General features: G+C 37.8%; 1 protein-coding gene across 2 annotated transcripts in view; it reads left to right on the top strand.

Annotated features, from left to right (window-relative positions):
* The window catches only part of DOK6 (docking protein 6), a 253,569-nt gene that overhangs the window by 112,196 nt on the left and 122,832 nt on the right, over positions 1-18,541 (top strand). For both annotated transcript variants that reach the window (XM_032121098.1, XM_032121105.1), the window contains exon 3: positions 5,745-5,859. In XM_032121098.1, the coding sequence (XP_031976989.1) occupies positions 5,745-5,859 (115 nt within the window). The remainder of the gene's footprint in view (positions 1-5,744; positions 5,860-18,541) is intronic.

Here is an 18,541-nt window from a genome sequence, read left to right as displayed (position 1 = left end):
CAAATTCCTGACTGTGAGAGGAAACAAGTTACAGTAACCAAAACTGATGTGTAGCCTTGAGAGCCTGATGCAAGCCAAGCCTAGTATAATTTTGCAGGTGTGAGATGCTGCCTTTACCAGTCCTAGAAGTTATCCTACCTAGCAGCCCTTCAAGCGTCTGTCCTTTTATCAAATATCAATGAGAAGCAGAGGACTTGGATGTCTCTGATATAGCTATGTCAAGCCCCACCCTCCCTCCACCAAGAAAGAGAAAAGCCTGTTTAATACAAAAAAAAATCTAAAAAAAAAAGAAACCTTGGCAAAGTTTGGTAACATGTGACTTTAGTAACCCTTCCACATCTTTTCATCAACCGGTGTTAATTTGTCTTTCTAGAGAAAAAGTAAAAGTGGTTTTAAAGACTGATTAAAAAAAAAGGTCAAGAAACCGAATAGAAAAAAAAAAAACCAATAAACCAGGAAATGTATGTGTGGGCTGCTGAGTGATGGACACATGAAGCAGGAATTATTGATGAGGAGTAGGAGAACTGAGAAATGGTCCAGGTGCTAAGAGTCCCTATCACATACCACACTGAGCAACATATGGAGAACAGCACTAAATGATAGTGCCAATGTCTAGTAGAGAAAAGAAAGTCTAAGTTAACGTGCTAATAGTAGTGGAAAATCGTAAACTACATAACCATAGCTTAATAAAAAACGATTTATTTCATCTCCTGGAAGAAATCAAAGGATAACAGTCAGCAAGAAATCTGTTCGCAAGATCTCTCAATGAGCAGGCAGTATTAGGGATTGTATTCATTGTTGAAGTTAATATTGTTCTAGAGAGTTACAAATGGAGGAAATAGGAAAACTGACTTTCTAGGTTTTCGTTGGTTTGTATTATTTTCAGCATTAAGAAAGTTTTAGGCAAAGTATAATCCCACAATAGGAAAATGCTTTTTTTTTTTTTGGTGGAAAGTCTAGGTAAGACTCTTACATATGTAATGGCACAGCAATTTTTCCCTTTCTTATGTTTCTCTGACTGATACAATGCTGTCAATGGTCTAGATAGTTTCAAATGCTATTTTGTTGTTGTGAAGAACAGGAATATTTTCAATGTATTAGACTGAATTTTGTCAACAAGTCCATTATAATACCACAGGGAGAAAATTTTGGTATAATGTTCCTTGCTTTAAAAAGTAGATTTACCTACTGTACTACTCATAAAAAAGGGGAACTTTTTTCCTTTTTTTTTCAACTCTATTAGTCTTTTAAAACCTTCCTAAAGCCTGCAAAGTGATGTTTTAAATTATTTCAAAGTAGTTAAGATTTTTATAAGTTTTCCTTTTGTCTTTTCAGTAGCTTTCATACTTTTAAAAAGGTTTATTTAGTTATATGTTTTTTCAAAAAATAATAGATAAAATTTAAGCCACAGTTTTAAAAATCCCTGAGATAAAGCAATCTGGTTGCCAAGGCAAAGTTCTTTTTTTCCTTCATACAAGATAATATAAGCTCTCAGGTGTTTATTTTTTAATTGTACATGTTCAGCAAGTAGGGAAATGACTCATGCTTCATTGGCATTAAACCCAGAATTCAGAATTTCATTAACTTAATTCTCTATCAATGGGAGGATAGACTTTCAAAGTCTTTCTGCTCTGATCGTGGAGGGAAGCAGACTGTACAATATGAAAAGATGAACAAGGAAGCAAATATTCATCTCTATTTAATGTTGAAAATTACATAACCAATAGAATTAATGAGGGGCTTATTTGATATTATGGCCCCTCTAGTTGTTAGTGTCAACTTGTGTTCCTGAATTGTTCTCATTTCTTTTTCTGTTGCCTTGCCCAGTAAAGTTATATTTCCTAAAATCTGTCTACATTTCCTATGTCCTCAAGATGTTATAACTAAAATTACTATTTCCTTCAGTTCTTGTAAAATAAAGCATTCCAATGAAAAAGGTATTATTTTAAAAAAAAAAATTGACTGGCAGAAATATTTTGGCCACCCAAGTTATACCACTAAAGCTTTTGACAAGGAAATAAGAGTCTCACAATATCTCATAGTGGTTTCAAATAGGTCCATTTTTTGTGGAAAGGCATACACAAGTGGGATATGATTCCTGTGTCAGACTATGAATGGCTCAAAAAACTTTGTCTTAAATAAAGTAAAAGGAGTTTGGAAGAGGCTAGTCATGTCACTTTGTCCATCACATTGGAGTTATAAGAAGTTTTGTGCTGTCTAGGGAGGTGGTATGATTCCAGAGACAAAGAAAAATCGAAATGTGTTTAAAACAATGCCCCTTTCTTCGTGCATCGAGACTGTTTTTCTGCACTTACCTTGCATGTTGTTCAACTTAATCTCTCATATGGGTACCAAAAAGCAGCATATAAGAATTTGGTGGTGTTTTCATTGTCTTTTTCGGACATTAAATTCCCACCAGCAAATAAAATAAAATTCTGTTGTATGTGCATTTTGTGCTGACAATATTCCTAAGTGGGTGATGGATGTTGCATATGTGACTATATTAAACAAGGCAGGATTAATGTACCAATCAGTAAGGTTGGTACAAATCAAAAATCATCTTTACAGATGGCCAGGTGTGTGTACTCAGGTATGTCTGTATTTATGTTTCAAACAAAAATTACTGTGAACATTTTGTAGCTTTAGTGCCAGGAATGTAAGATTTTTTGGCTCTATTACCATTATTATCTTATCTTAAGCATTGCAGGATCTTTCAGTAATCTCTAACACTCAAATATTAACAAAAAAGAATAGATCTCTACTGTATGACAGAGACTAGAACAAGGCTTAATATGCCTTTTTGTCACCATTCAAAACAATTCTATTTCCTTTTCTGCTATTCCAGAAAGAGGAATTTTCCCTTTTAAATACAACAAGATTTAAGGCACTTTTTTCTGTATTGTGTGCACTGTCACACATGCACACACATGTGAAAATGTCACTTTCTGTATCAATTGCTTCTGTTAGAATCACTGGAGCTTTTCCTTCCTATTAGTGTTTTCCCTTTCCTATTGCATTGCCAGCTATATTTTTAATTCTCTTTAATAATAACCTGAACTTTTTGGTGTCCCAAATCCTCTTAAATATTTTACTCTTATATCTTCTTATTTAGAAAGACTAGTGGATCTGTATGTTCTCCATCTCTGACTTTGGGGCCTTCCGTGTCTTCAAAATTCAGGAATGGCTTATGGATTTGGTATTGTTCCCTCAGGTTTTGCATTCTAGAGTCTGTTCTCTTGTCTGCCTACCTTACTCATCTGCTTTCTTTCCCCTTTTGGGGGATTTCCTCGAGATTAGTGCTTTGGGTAAGTCATAAGAGCCCTCTCACACATTAGATCATTTACCATGCATAGATCCAGGAAAATCCAGATATTTTGGTAACTTCTTTATTGGGACAGTGATATTTGTGGTATTCAGCCCTTCTCTTTCCCCCAAGCCAAAAAATAGCAAAATATATGAATTCTTGCAAAGCCCTGAAAATGCATGACAAAAGTTAAAATTATAAGGGATTAGGAACCAAATGGTGAGTCAAATGTTGCACCTGTGTCCAAAAAAAGGCCAAAAGGTTAACCTGGAGAATACAGAGAATTCTGGCAGTTAACCAAAGGTCAACCTGGAGAATTTCTGGCAGTCTTACTTCAGCCTATGGGAAGAACAGTGAGTGAATCATCTTAAAATATATTTCAAGACGTGAAAGAAAAGGTTGTATTTGGGAAAGGCAGCATGGTTTTACCAAGGGTAAATCATGCCTGACCAATATGATCACCATCTATGATATGTGATGAGAAGAGCTTTAGCAAGGCCTTCCACATTTTCTCCCAGGATATTCTCAGATCCAAGCTGGGACATTATCATTTATGTGGGTGGATGTCTAGATGATGTAAAGCTGGTCAGCTAGTCAGACTCAGAAAGTCATGGTTAAAGGGGTTTCAATCTACTTGGAGGTCAGTAGCAAGCGTAGAACTGCTGTGGTCTGTACTGGGACCTCTCCTAATATTGTTATCAGGGACCTGGAGGACATGGCCAGTCAATACAGGGAATGATTATTCTCCTCAGTTGAGCACACATTAGACCATATTTATAGTATCACATCCAGTTTTGGCCCACCTGTTACAACAGAGGTATTGACAAACTGGAGTGAGTTTTGCTGAAGACTGTCAAGATAGACCCTATAGCAGTCTTCAGTTCTGGTCTCAAGTTTGTCACCACATACACATTCCACTTCACGCTTTGTCTCAGTTTCTTTCGCTGGTTTGATGCCTCTCACTGCTCATCTGCTATCAGTATTTTATTGAAATGTCTTTGCCCCAGCGTGTTCCATTTTTTTTACTCTACCATATAAAATCTCTTCTGCTTTAAAAACATTGTTTTCAGCATGTGAAAAGGAGTGCTGGAACTGTACGCTTGGAGCATAACAATTACAAAGCAAAACAAATAAAAAACCCCCACCTACATTCAGTCCATTTTTTCTGTAGACATAGATGTCCTGACTCATATGGATGACATTTTTTTAGAAATTAATTCTGCCTGAGGCAAATGTCCTGCCTGAAAAAAACTACCTCTAAACAGATAAGGTTTGCCCAGAGTTCCAAGAAACTGAGAAGAAGATTTTATAATATAAAGTGCTAATCAGTTTAAGATAGACTGTGCCACCAGCTCTGGTTGGAATAACATATTTTTCTTCCATTTGTGTTAATTGTAGTTATCTACTTTCATCAAAAGAAAAGGAAAATAGATTGAATTTTTTATGTTGTAAATTTGCTGCAAGAGTGTTTTATTGTTGATAAGCTTTTCAAATATTTAGAAAACAAAAGTTTGAGTTCAAGGATGACAGATACATTTTAAAGACATATGAGGATCTATCCTTACAAATGTAGTGATACTATTTGACATATTAGTTGAGTTACCTCCCGTAACTAATGAAGCACTGTTGTTTTAACATTAGGTTTTCTATTTGATGCAGCTTCTGAAACTGGTCCAAGTTGTATGAATATAGAAATTGAAAAATAGATTATAGAAAATCCCAAGGCTGACTTGATGTCATTGTGAACCGTTTCCAAGTATGACTTTATTAGAGAAGTAGAGTTTTGCAGAAATTTATTTATTCGAGAAATAAAGTTATTAGAGTTAAGTTTTGCAACTTAAGACTCTACCTATTTATGTGGTTTTATCAGTTGCAAAGCTTATAAATATAAATAACCTTAGGGGGTGTCGTGGTTTAGGAATGGTACTCCCCAGTTTAGTTCTCCCACCAAGACTCAAAACCACACTGCTGTTCATTCGCTCCCCCCTTCTCCTCCCCTTCCCACTCTGTTGAGATGGAGTTGAGAACTGGAGGCACAAAAGCTGAAAATCACGGGTTGAGATAAGAACGATTTACTAGAAACAATGAGGCAAGAAAATGAACAGTAATAACAACAATATAAATAGCACAAGGTATAAGACTAAGAAACAATTTACATGGAAAAGCCTGCAACAATACCTGGCTCTTCCGCACCATGCTTTCTCGCCACTGGAAGGAGAGAGAGTTCCTTACTCCCACCCCTGGCAATGAGTGAGGTGGTATGGAATAAAATCTGGGCCTTCTCCACACACTTCTCCTGCTTACTGTGAAAATTTAACCCTGTCCTGGCTGAAACTGGGACAGGGGAAAAACAGTTTAGAGTAAAAATTGAGCAGTTAAGGTTAATATTTTTATTTGTAGTATTTATACACTGGTCTAAAATATTTTTCTTCATTTTAAGGTAACTGAGCTGCACAATATCAAAAACATAACCAGATTGCCGCGAGAGACAAAGAAGCATGCAGTGGCAATTATCTTTCATGATGAGACATCAAAGACATTTGCGTGTGAGTCAGGTAAGCAATTGGTGCTTCATCTCTAGCTTGAAGAAATCAAGTTACACATCAAAGTCTGGTTTGGATGAATTAACTCAAAATGCCAGATATAAATTCTTAGCTTAAATAATTTTGTGGTAAACAAAAAACTGGAGTTTGGGGTTCATGTCTTTTGGGGTTTGGTACAGGTTTTTTTAAATATATGTTGAGAGGTGTTAGGGATGTGACAGAGCTCTTTTTTCCATTACTTTTCTTTGACTGCAGATGATCTAAAGACTGGAGGTTTCCAGCTAAACTTGTAAATCCTAGTAAAAAATAACCTGTAAGATGTTATTAAGTCAAGATGTGAAACATTCTTTTTTTAACAAGCATTGCTATAGGCACTTACTGAACTAATAATTATCATGCCATTGCAAATAAGAGGCAAATACCAGCTAAAAGCCCAGGATATTTTAAAGCAGGGTGTCAAGCAGTCTGTGGTTTGAATGACTCCACTGCATAATGAATGAGTTGAGAACAAGACTTTGGCATTATGGTACATAATGGCAGGTAGTTACTTGTGAGATGCTGAACACTGCACAATTAAAGTGCGCTTTTTTCTGGTTTGAAAGTACAGTTGTACACATCTATGTCCTAGGGCACACTTTAACAGAAAAAAAGTTTTTAAAAATGGGGGAAAATTCTTTAATGACAAAGTTTGTGCGTTTTTAGCAACATATTTGAAACTGTGCGTTTTAAAATAATAGTACTATATATATATGGGGGTTTTTTTAAAAAAATATGTATATAATATTATGTATATATGGTGAAGGTCCTAGAGGGGAAGCTATATGAGAAGTGGCTGAGGTTACTTGGTCTGGAGAAGAGGAAACTGAGGACAGACCTCACTGCAGTTACAACTTCCTTGTGAGAGGAAGAGGAGGGGCAGGCACTGATCTCTTCTCTTTGGTGACCAGGGACAGGATCTGAGGGAATGGCCCGAAATTGAGTCAGGGGAGGTTTAGGTTGGAATTAAGAAAAGGTTCCTCACCCTGAGGGTGGTTGAGCACTGGAACAGGCTCTGCAGGAAAGTGGTCACAGCACCAGCCTGACAGTTCAAGAAGCATTTGGAAAATACTCTTGGGCACATGATGTGACTCTTGGCACTGTCCTGCACAGAGCCAGGAGTTGGACTCAATGATCCTCGTGGGTCCCTTCCAACTCTGGATATTCTACGATTCTATATTAATATTATCACATAAACATTGCGTCATGTACAGTCTAAATAATAAATTAAATACAGTGAAAAAAAATCTGAGAAATGTGGAGGAAGTTAAAAGTGTGAAAGGTCATGAATTATGTAGATTTTGGATCAAATATTGCAAACAGTGATATGTGATATCCAGTGATATATATATATAACAGTGATAGCCATCATGAAAGATGGATTGACAGTTTTGTTTGTTAATTAATTTAAGTTTAAAGACACACATATAAAATCTGTGTCTGTCTACAACCAGTTTAAGAGATCATTAGATAAGTAGTCCACATTAAAGATTTTGATTTCTAATGTGTAGAATTAATAGTGACTCTATATTATGATTAATAATTGAATAAAAATATTTTAATTATATTTCAACAACACTAAAGTCTGTTCTGTGGAAACTTTTCCATTTGCCTACGCATGCATTCCCCTTGTTCTCTAATGAAAAGATCTTGTTCCTTCCCTAGAATTACTATAGTTCAGGTATATTTGAAAAGAATGATGGAAAATCATAACTTCAATATTCTTTTACGAAAGAAGGGGCAAACTTAAGGAAGTTCAGCATGTCTGGCTCACTCATCCCTTTCTTCTGTAACAGGCATGATGCAACTCGTTAACCTTGAACCCAGTTGTATATACAAGGCTCCTGTACCTTAAGGTTCTAACAGGATGTCAGTATGAGATGCTCTCCCTTTAGGCTCTATACAGAGGTGTGTTTTGAGTGGACAGTGGGTGAAATGGCAAACAAGTGGAGAGCTTGTGGTCAGAGATCAACATTCAGACCAAGACAGGTGATGTTGTAGTAGGTGTCTGCTCTAGACCTTCTTATCAACAAGAAAAAGCAGATGAAGCAGTCTTAGGGCAGGAGGAAAAAGCCTCATAGTCCCAGACGTTGGTATTCTTGGGTGTCTTTAACCACAATAGTAACTATGGAAGTCCCGTAAGTCTGAACACAAGCAATCCAGATTTCTGGAACAGATTGAAGATAATTTCTTGATACAGATGATCAATAATGTGATGAGGGGAGATGTTTGTTTAGGGATGTGCTTGGCAGGATCCTGTGAATCCTTGAAAGGCAAAGGAGCCCAGGAGGGCTATCCAATTTTCAAGGACAGCATACTCTGAGCACAAGAATGTCCTCTCCATTCTCAGAAGATAAGCTTTACAGAAGACCAGTATGAATGGACATGGAGCTCCTGATTCAGCTCAAAAACAACAACAACAACAACAACAACAACAAAAAAAAAACAAAAAAAAAACAAAAACAAAAAAAAAACCAAAAAAAAAAAAACCCCACAGTGGATCAGAGACAGCTACTTGGGAGAGATACAGATGCATTGTCTATTTATACAGGAATGGAGTTGGGAAAGCTCCAGCTCAGGGAAGTGCAAGATAGAAAAGGTTTCTTAAAGTACATCAGGAGAAAAATGAAGGCTAAGTAAGCGTGGGTCCATTGCTCACTGGAGCAGTCAACATAGTGACAAGGGTCATGGGAAAGGCTAAGGTACATTTTATACTGTGGGTTTCACTTGCAAGGTTTGTCCTCAGGCCTTCCAGGTTTCTGAGCCCTTCAACATGAAGCAGTATCCTCAGTAATGGGAGGCATAGTCAGGCATCATTTAAATCACTTGGATTTCATACATAAGTCAGTGGAACTTGATTGTCAGGAATGACAAGAAGGAGGATCCAGATAACTGTACTCCAGTCAGCCTCACCTCAGTTCCTGAGAGCACTGTTGGAGCCGCTCATGTGTAAACACATGAAGAACAGCAAAGTGAATGGGAGTAGCAAAACTATTTCCCATATGCAAATCATGTTTGCTATGACGATGTGTCTGGCAAAAGAAAGGCAGTGGTTCTTATATACCTTGATTTTAATGGTCTTTGACGCCCTCTGTGGCTTTCTCCATAGTCCCCAAAACTGGTGGGACATAGGATGAATAAAGGCACTATGAAATGGACAGAAATTAGGCTGGACTTAAAAAGCCAAGCTTGTGAAGCCAATCTTGCAGCCAGTAGGTAGTGGATCCCTCAGGGATTAGTGCTGGGACCAACACCATTCAACATGTTCATTGATAGTCTGCATGATGAGGTGGAGGGTACTCTTGGCAAGTTTGCAGGTGACACAAGGTGGGGGTGACCCTAACTGGGAAGGCAGGGCTGCTGTCAGGACAGGCTGGAGAACTAGGCTGACATAAACTTCATGAGGTTCAGCAAGAGCAAAAGCTCTTTCCCTGGTTTGTGGTAATCCCAGCCACAAGACAGGCTTGGTGCCAGCTGTTGGGAAGCAGCTCTGCAGAAAAGGCTCTGGGGTCCTGGTGCATTACATGCCCTGGACAGCATTAGTCAGGATCTTGACAGCAGGTACTGGGAAGTGATCCTTCCCTTTTATTCAGCACTTGTAGGACCACATCTGGACTACTATGTCCAGTTTTGTGCACTCAGGATAATATTGCTGGAGTGAATCCAGGGGATGGCGCCAAGAGTCAGGAACACGTGACATGTGAAGAGAGACTGAGAGCTGGGCCTGTTCAACCTGGAGCAAAATTAGTTCAGAGGATCTTATTGCTTACGTGGTCTGAGAATACAGAGAAGATGGAGCTATAACAGTGTCAGAGATAACTTGCTGTTTCTGAAAGACTACAAATCTTTGCTGTGGATATAGTGGAGTTTCAATCAGCTTGCCTTTCTCCATGCCTTTAGTCTATCTAAGCGGTATAGACTGCGTCATGTCTTTCAGATGAGAGAGATACACTGTTTTGTTCCACTAAAATCTGACTCTCTTGAACTCCAAATCTTTTGTGTTTTCTGAACTAGGAGGATACAGTCCAAAATAAAATTTCTTTCCCAGGTCATTTCCACAGTGAATTATGGCTTCTCACAAGGAACTTTGTAGCGGGTTGGGTTTGTAACCAGGCGGAAACACCGACTTAGTGTAACGGTTTGGTCCAAGATACTCATTACTGTTTACCTTCTGTGAGATAAGAATTAGGAGAAATGCAAAGCAGGCACCAAACTTGAAAGAATATAAAGAAGTTTATTAACAGACCTAAAAGAAGGAAAAAAAAAATTATACCACACCTTCAGAACTCTTCTCCTCCCCCCACCTTCCTCCCTTCTCCCACTGACAATGTAAAAAGACAACCCTTAAGATGTTCAGTCTGTTTACCACTTCCATAATAACCTTGTTCAGTCCATTTAGAAAGAGAAGTCTCTTCTTGCTCATGCTATGAAAACATTATCACAACGAGACAGCCGCCCACTTCCAAATAACTTTGTTCAGTCCATTTAGGAAGAGGAGTCTCTCTGCCTGCGTGTGAGTCCCTTCCCCCGACTTGCAGCTTTTCCCACAACTGCTTTCGAGGGTCCACTCTTGAAGGTTTTTGGGGTACAATTTTAAAGTTGAGCTGTTCAGAAGCAAAAGTTCTCTTCACCCATCTCTGGGAACATTTCATCTCTAAGAACAGAGGCCCTTCTCCCTCCCTGGGAGCAAAGGGTCCCCTCATCTTCATCTTTAGGACTATCTCTGGGAGCATCTCTAGGAACTGAGGTTTTCTCCTTTCCCATTTGGAGCAAAAGTCCTCATCGCTTCCATCTCTCCCTGTCCAAACTTCTCATGAAATTACAGCTGCGTCAGCGTCTGCCTATCTCAGCACAGGTGCTTTTGCTCACAAGTACAAGTTGAACACTCCACCCTCCATATCTTCATGAAATTACCATGCGATACTCTGATATATCATAATTTTACAACAGAATTTCAGCTTTAAGCATCTCCTCTTTCTCTTCCCTCAGGTTTTCAGCTCTTCACAGCACTAAAAGGGTTAATCTCACCTCGGCCTTGCAGCTCTGTGGCTTATCGGTGTTGGTCACCTCTGTGGGACAGCGGTGCCGCTTTGCTGAAATCTTGGCCGCAGTGGTGGGGGGGGGGGGTGGGAACCGAGCTGCTCTGGCTGCCCACAGCCCTGCTTGGGGGGGGGAGGGCGGTTGCACAGCTGGAACAGGTCCATGGCTTCAGGATGGCCGTGGCCTGGCCCGGCCCAGCCCGAGCAGGGACTGGCCGGGCCCACTGGCCCCCGCTTGGGCCTCGCAGCCACCTGTCCCAGCGCCGGAAACGAGACAGAGCTGTGGGGGATTTGTCTATTCTTAAGTGTGGATCACAGAGGCGGTCACAATTTTAAGTGGCTTAAAGAATTGTCCATGTTCAAACTGGCCACTGATAGGCTCTGTCAGGTCATGGGGAAAGCTGTAAGCACTCCTTTGTGAGAACATCACTTCCGAGACTATGCTAGCTAACCCATGACAAACTGTTACCATTTTTACTGCTGCTAAAATGTGCCAAGTACTCTGCTTACCTTTATGAAACTTAACAAAATTTAAGGAATATTTGGAGAACTGCTTGTTACTTAAAATGGGTTCTTTTCCTTCTCTTGTTTAGTAGCACTGGTTTATATTGGAAAATGCATAGACTTTTAACAGCTTCACAGTGTATAGTGATGTACACACAATGGTGTTTATTTTGGCAAATCTTCTTGCCACTTCTTTGATTAACACAATCACTTCACTAATCCCTCTTCTTTCCCATGGCTTCTGTGTCAAAAAAGCACTCAAGTGGTTTTGACTCAAGCAAAAATCTTCTAGAATCATAACTGCTTGACCTTGAATTTTTTAGGACCCCAGAGTTTTATAATTTGAACATTTTTCTACCGTGACACCTCTGAATATACAGAAGCAGATACCTTGTTTCTCGTCATCTTGACTTCCAGAGGCAGATGGAAGAACAATAACATTAAACCCATGGCAAAAGGTCTGCTGAGCATGGAGTCAATAATTTCTTGGAGACAAGGAGAAAGGAATACTCAAAGCTGAGTTGATTTTAGGGCTTTTGAACAATGGGAGGGGTTTTGTCAGCATTGTACAAGGAAATTATTTTAAATAATGGTATCATTTTGGTTTTGATAGTATGAGCTGATACCTTCTCCTCTGCACAGTCTTAAAGTCCGCATGCTGAAAAGCAGCACATTTTTCTGGCACATGGCTTTCTTAATTGTGGAATTAAGCACAATAAAATACTATTCTGTTTCAAAATAGGTCTCTAAAGATGCAAAACACTTTGGTTCTCCCCAGAAAGCCTGAGAGCTGTGATACCGGCCCACTGGGTGTGCTGGCTCAGAGCCTGTGGTTTCTTCCTAAGCTCCTGCAGCTTTTAGTCCCTCATCTTGCTTATTGTCTTCAAGGCAGCAACGGACAAGTCTGAGCTCTGGGTGGGCTGTAAGCCTTATACTTCCATTAGAATTTCACCAAATTAGTAATCTTAGATACATCTAATTGTTGGTAATCTTCATTTGCTAATGAAAACATTCTATAGATAAACAAATCAAAATCCTCCATATGCTTTTGTTATCACCTGCCTGTTCCCCTCACTACCACCAGTGCTCCCAACATCTACACCAGCTGTAGAAATGTGTTCAATTCTGAAGCCCTATTGAAATATTTTGAAGAGCAAATCAATCTCATATATTACAGTTCCCTGAATAAAAGCATGGGATAACACGTCTTTAAAGAAGAATTATCCCTCTCCAGGAAGAAAGGGAAGCTTCTTGCTGTCACTATATCTATTTCTGACATCTGCTCTAGTGGGCAGAAACTTGTGACTTTGGTGATTAGCAAGCAACATTTGTAAATTCTCTGTTACCCTGAGAATTGTTTCAATGGAAGTAAACTAATGAGAAGTCAGGGCTGATTAAATAACATGAAAAGTAGTCTATAACTTAGTGAACCTATGACAGACTCTAAGGAGTGGGAATTCTTCTTCAAACTATGGGAAGTTGCTGCTGCCCTAAGAAGGAACATGCTATGGTCTCAATCTGACCCTTCCTGAAAATCATGTGAAAGTTATTGCCATTAAGGGAATTTTTGTGATTTTTCTTAAAATTGAGAATTATGAAATTCTGGAGGTTTTTTTCTGCACTCTGCAGTGTATAATCAAGCAAGTGGAGAAGGTCTTTCAGCTCTGGATTCCAGCTACTGTGTTTGACGTATTGACTTTCCCTGATACCTTTACTAAAAATATTGTTGGGGTGGGTCTTGCTTGATTGGGGATTTTTGTTATTGTTGTTGCTTTTTTTATTCAGGTAGGTGTGCTGTCACTTTTTTGTGTAGTTACAGCCATGCTTGGATGCATGTATCTGTTAAGAAGCTCTTCTACCTGCATGCCTGATATCTGTAACGTGACTGTAAGACAAGTGTCTGAACTGAGACAGGTGTTCTGAAATGCCTTTTAAACTCTCACAAATCTTGTAGATACGATGCAGTGAGAAATGGTGGCTGTGCAGGACCAGCAACAAAATGAAATTGGATGGCATGAGTACTGATTAAAGCTAGAAGTTTATGGTATTGTTTTGGAAGTTGCTAGCATGACGAGGCTTGTGCCTGAATAATAGCTAGCTTTCAAGGAATGCTGTTTCTGATTTGCACTAGTCAGGGACAGACCATATGGGGGCTTGATTTTTCCTTTAGTGATGACAGCAAAATACTAAAATACTAAAAATCCCTGGGCATTTTATGCTTAGTGGACCCTCCAGCACAGGTTTTTTTAAATCTATTTTGATTTCTAAATGACAGAATGTGATAAAAACTGATGAACTTTTAAACCTAGTGCTAAAAAAAATAAAAATGAGGGGGGTTGAAAATATTATGGAGACAGAGATAAGAGAGACAAATTAGAGCTGAGAGCTGATTTTGGTGATTTGAGAATAGAATGAGTTGTAACATTACGGGCAAAATCACAGAGAAATCTTAAAACTGCCACTGTTAAACAAATGTAGAAATCCCCCAGGCTTCTGATATTTTTCTGGGTTCTCTTCACTACAATGCCCCACTCTGTATAGAAGTAGATTAATTGAAGGGGTTTCTTTCTTTCCAGGCATGCATGAACTGCAGCCCTAGAGTCATTACAACCAAAAAATATCTTCATTATTTTTAAGAGGTTATACTTTGTCTTTCCCTTAAAATTTTCACTATTCAAGTCCTGGGGAAAATAGAATTGGGTTGTTGCAAAGTGTCTATCAACTACTCTATTTGAAACTTCTGGTTTAGGGTTTATCCATTCTTGTGGTTGTTTTGGCTCAACTCACTGTTTTTATTTCTTGAATGTCTTGCTTCTGTGATGGTTACCTTGATAAAACTCTTATACATCTGCAACATAAACTGGCTTTTTCTTCTGGGTTCTTATGCTTTTGGCTTCTTTTGAGTGCAGTCAAACTGTGATAAGCAAGTCTTGTCATAACTCTCCAAAAAAAAGTTTTACTTGGTTGAAATTGAAAGTCTGTTGGTGCCAAGTGGCAATGTGGTCAGCAATGTGGGTTTCTTTTTGGTTCATATGTATTTTTCTTTTTAAATCTGTTTTCACCATTTGTTGGTGTTGCTTTCTTTTCTTAAAAAAAATGCAATGATGGTATCATTTGAAAAGGCACAAGTTCATTTCATGTTTGTACTGAAAAGCTTTTGGGCTATTGGAAGATTGCTACTGATCATGAGCTGGGCTTTTCACAAGCAAAACCACTATGTGCTGAAAGAGTTTGGCAGATATCAGTGGAGTATTAGATGTAACTTATATTACTATATCCTTTGACAACTAAGAAGCCTGGAGGTTTTGGATTAAAATTACAGTGAAACTTTGAGAAGAAGCATCAATGCTCATACTTGCTGTTATGACTAACAATACAAATGGCTACATAAGATTTAAAAATAAAGCTTAAAAATATTAGTATTGATATTTAAAAATAACCAGATTAAATTTCGCTTTTTGCTGTTATTTTTGTGACTTTGAAGCTCCAGGATCATGGAGGGGGTGAAAGTGAAGAACAGCTTCCTAAATGCTGTTTGGGCACTGGAAAGAAGAATACAAAGTTCACATTTTGGATGCAGAAAAATAAACCAAAGTACTTGAAACCGTTCTGAAACATGGTATATTTCACTGTTAAGGTGTCAGGGATTGTTATATGAAAATTTATGACCCTGGCTTTTCTATTTTCTGTTTTGTTTAATTATACATAGAGAGAAAGGAACCTGCCCTCTCTATAAAACATATGGCTTATTGGAGATCAGATGCATGCTCTCACTTCCACATGTACCACATCGTCTGAGATCCAAAAAAGAGTGAAAAGACAGGCATTACATGAAGTTAAATATGTTGCTCTGGATTCTTCCATTCTCCCTTTTTTATCATAATATTTGAAACATTATCCACTTTTAGGGCAAAGTTCAGTCTGAGTCATGGTAATAAATGTTAAAATTTACTTAGAATGCATATTCTTTTTTTCTGGACAAATAGTTCCCTTTTCATTAATAATGAGTTTTAGTTTCTTCTTTTTTTTTTTTTTTTCATTTTGCCTATAAATAGGCATCTCTGTTCTGACTTTAACATATATGAAGTAAAAGTATTTGGATTCTGCCTCTCATTGCTCTTGGTTGATGGTTGATCCTCATTTTTCTTGGTTATCTATGTGAACTACAATGTTACAATTTTCTGACACATACTGGTAATATGTATTACTGCCAAATGGAATGAATGCAGAAAATTATACTCAGTCTTCAGGATATAGCTGTTGATGGAACAGGTTCTACACTGTTGCTTTCCATCCTTTTCAGTCACTTCTAGGTTATTAACTGACTGCAGACTTAGTTCTAAAATTAATCAACATTTAAAAAATATTTTGGGAAAACAAACTCTTTTTTTTTTTTTTTTTTTTAGTAGAATACTAAATTTGAAAATAGTAGACACACAAAATGGTCACCATCTTTTCAGCACTTCTAGGCAGGTCCCTGAGCTGGGAATGCTGCTGCATTCTCAGTTTAGAGGGCAAATGTGGGACAGGAAGGAAATAAGGTTAACTTCTTGCCTAGCAGGAGCATGCACAGGTGCTGTGACAAAATAAGTAGGAAAGCTGTAACATTTCTAAATGCAGGAATTGGGAAAGGTAAACTTGCTCTAAGACTGCAATATGGGAAACCCTAAAGTTTAGACTTTGAAAGTCAAAACCTCTGGAGGTTGAAATTTGTTTTTGTTCCCTAAATGTTGATTATATAGTTGTGTAAATTGCAGAGGTGATAAGGATTCAATTCCCCTTGCTGTTCACATCCTGTAAACTTGTTTGGAGACTCTTTAATAATGTCTAACATAGTGGATCTAGATATGTACTCTCCATGATATTTGGAAAGTTATGGCAGTCAGGCCAAGTCCTCGGTGAGTGGAGGAAAAGAAACCTTGTATCTATCTTTTAAAAAAGTAGAAATGAGGACCCCAGTAACTACTGACCTCTCAGCCTCGATGTTTAAGGTCCCTTCCAACCCAAACCATTCTATGATCCTAAGTAGAGAAGTATTACTCTTTTGTCCTGGACAAATATATTACAATGTAGACACTTAAGTGCTTTCCTTATCACAGTTTTACTTGAAGGAATTGAAATTTATATGAAATATAAACTGTTCCCATAGGAACAAAAGCCAAAGAAGATTGCTAAGATAATGAGGAATTATCTGGTTTAGAGTGTATGTAGAACTTCTTGAGAATAAAAGATTAGAAAAAAAAAATTCCTGCCTGCAGAAACTGAGCAAATTCAAAAGACAAAGAGAACTGCCCTAGAACTTCAACATACAGTTGCCTTTCCGAGTAAGCATGGAGTGGAGTTGGGTTAGTGATGATGAAGTCTAGGATTTCAGGCATGTGAAGTTACAGAATTGTTTGTTGGACTTTAATAGAAAGCATCTTAGTTGCTCACTTGTTGTTTTGGGGTTTGGTACTGTGGAGGGTTTTTTTGTAAGCTCTTAAAAGTCAATGAACTTTTTAGTATCTGCAAGCTCTATGTTTTATACTAGAACAAAGTATGTGTTACTGAGAAAACAGAAGCCCATAAAAATGCAGAGTAGCAGCATGGTCTAACATTTGGCTAAAAAAAAAAAAAAAGAAAAGGCTTTTTTTAGCCTCTGACTGTTTACCTTAAACTGAAATCTGAAAATGCTAGTATGCTGTGCATCCGTGTACAACAAGATTTCTTTCTGATATCATTTTGGGATTCTTAGTGGTTTTGATAAAAGTACTGTGCCATAAATAGCTTCTAGTCCTATGAAACAAAGATACGGAGATCCTTTTGTATAACTCATACCATAAATTAAGTTAGAATATTTTTAATCCTATTGTAAATATGAAAGTCCAAATGTACTTCCTGTCTTGTAAACATATTTTATTAGAAGGTAAAGCAATAAGACACTCCCTATTTTAACATGCCTTCATGCTATCTACACCTGGCTTTTAAAAATATTGGCCTGCTCTACACTGCCAGAAGGCATTCACATGCAATAATTAAAGGATTACAGAAAACCATCAGAGAATCTTGATGAGTTTTATGCATAACATTTCCTCATATTCTGAGTTGTAATTGGTAGTTTGCAGAAGAAGGACTGGGATAACTTCATTAACTGGATGATAAATGAGTGTGTCAAAGTCTGGAAAAAAATCTCAGGCAGAGGACTTTTCTCTGTATTAAACATTGACTATGGATATATGTGTGGATATAGAATCTACTTTTACTAAAATATCCATGTATGGGGTTGTAATATGGAGTCAGCTGTGAAACAACACATTGTGCTTGAAAAGGATGAGGGTTACAAGCAAACTTAATGTCTTCATTTTAAAATTACTTTTTAAATATCCATGTTTCTAAACACTCTGGTGTTCGTAGAATAGACCACAATAAGTATTTGTTACTGTACACTTTAAGCAACTTTAATTTGTTACTTACACTGTAAGCAAGGTAATTTCTTACTTTCTTTCCACAGTGTAAAGGGCTGTGGGATTTTCTAAAAGACTTTGTGCCATCATCTTTGTACTTAAGGTTGCTTTTTCCACATGCTGTTCAGGCTCTTGGGTATCTTGCCCTGATTTTCTTATGTTGATCTTAGAAGTGAATTCTTAACTTCTGCACACTTCCAAGGATGGTGATTCCACCATTTCCCTAGACAGCCTATTCCAGTGCCTGACCACCATTTCAGTGAAGAAATTTTTCCTAATATCTAATCTAAACCTCCCCTGGTGCAATTTGAGGCCATTTTCTGGTGGATTGTGTCTTGCCTCTTTAAGGTTTTTTTTTAACATAATTTAAAGAAACAAAACTGTATCAGGAGTTCTAAGGTTGAAAAGAGAATGGCATAGTATATATAGTTGAAACTAGAACAAAAGCCTGTCTTTTCCATGTTGGTTAGTCTGTGCCATGCATTATGCATGTGGTGTTCTTTAATTGAGTAATTTGTTATAAGAGCATCTGCTGTGGTAGGTACTTGGGAAAAAAAGTGAATGAGGCTTAGTATTTTAAGAAGTTTTTTTGTAAACCCAGGAGAAATAGATTCATTTTCTTTCCTAGACTGATACTTTCTAGCACCCAGCACACAAAATGTAATAGTGTAT

Source organism: Corvus moneduloides, chromosome 1, assembly GCF_009650955.1.
Source record: "Corvus moneduloides isolate bCorMon1 chromosome 1, bCorMon1.pri, whole genome shotgun sequence".
NCBI lineage: Eukaryota > Metazoa > Chordata > Aves > Passeriformes > Corvidae > Corvus > Corvus moneduloides.
This window is presented reverse-complemented; position numbering and strand designations above follow the sequence as displayed.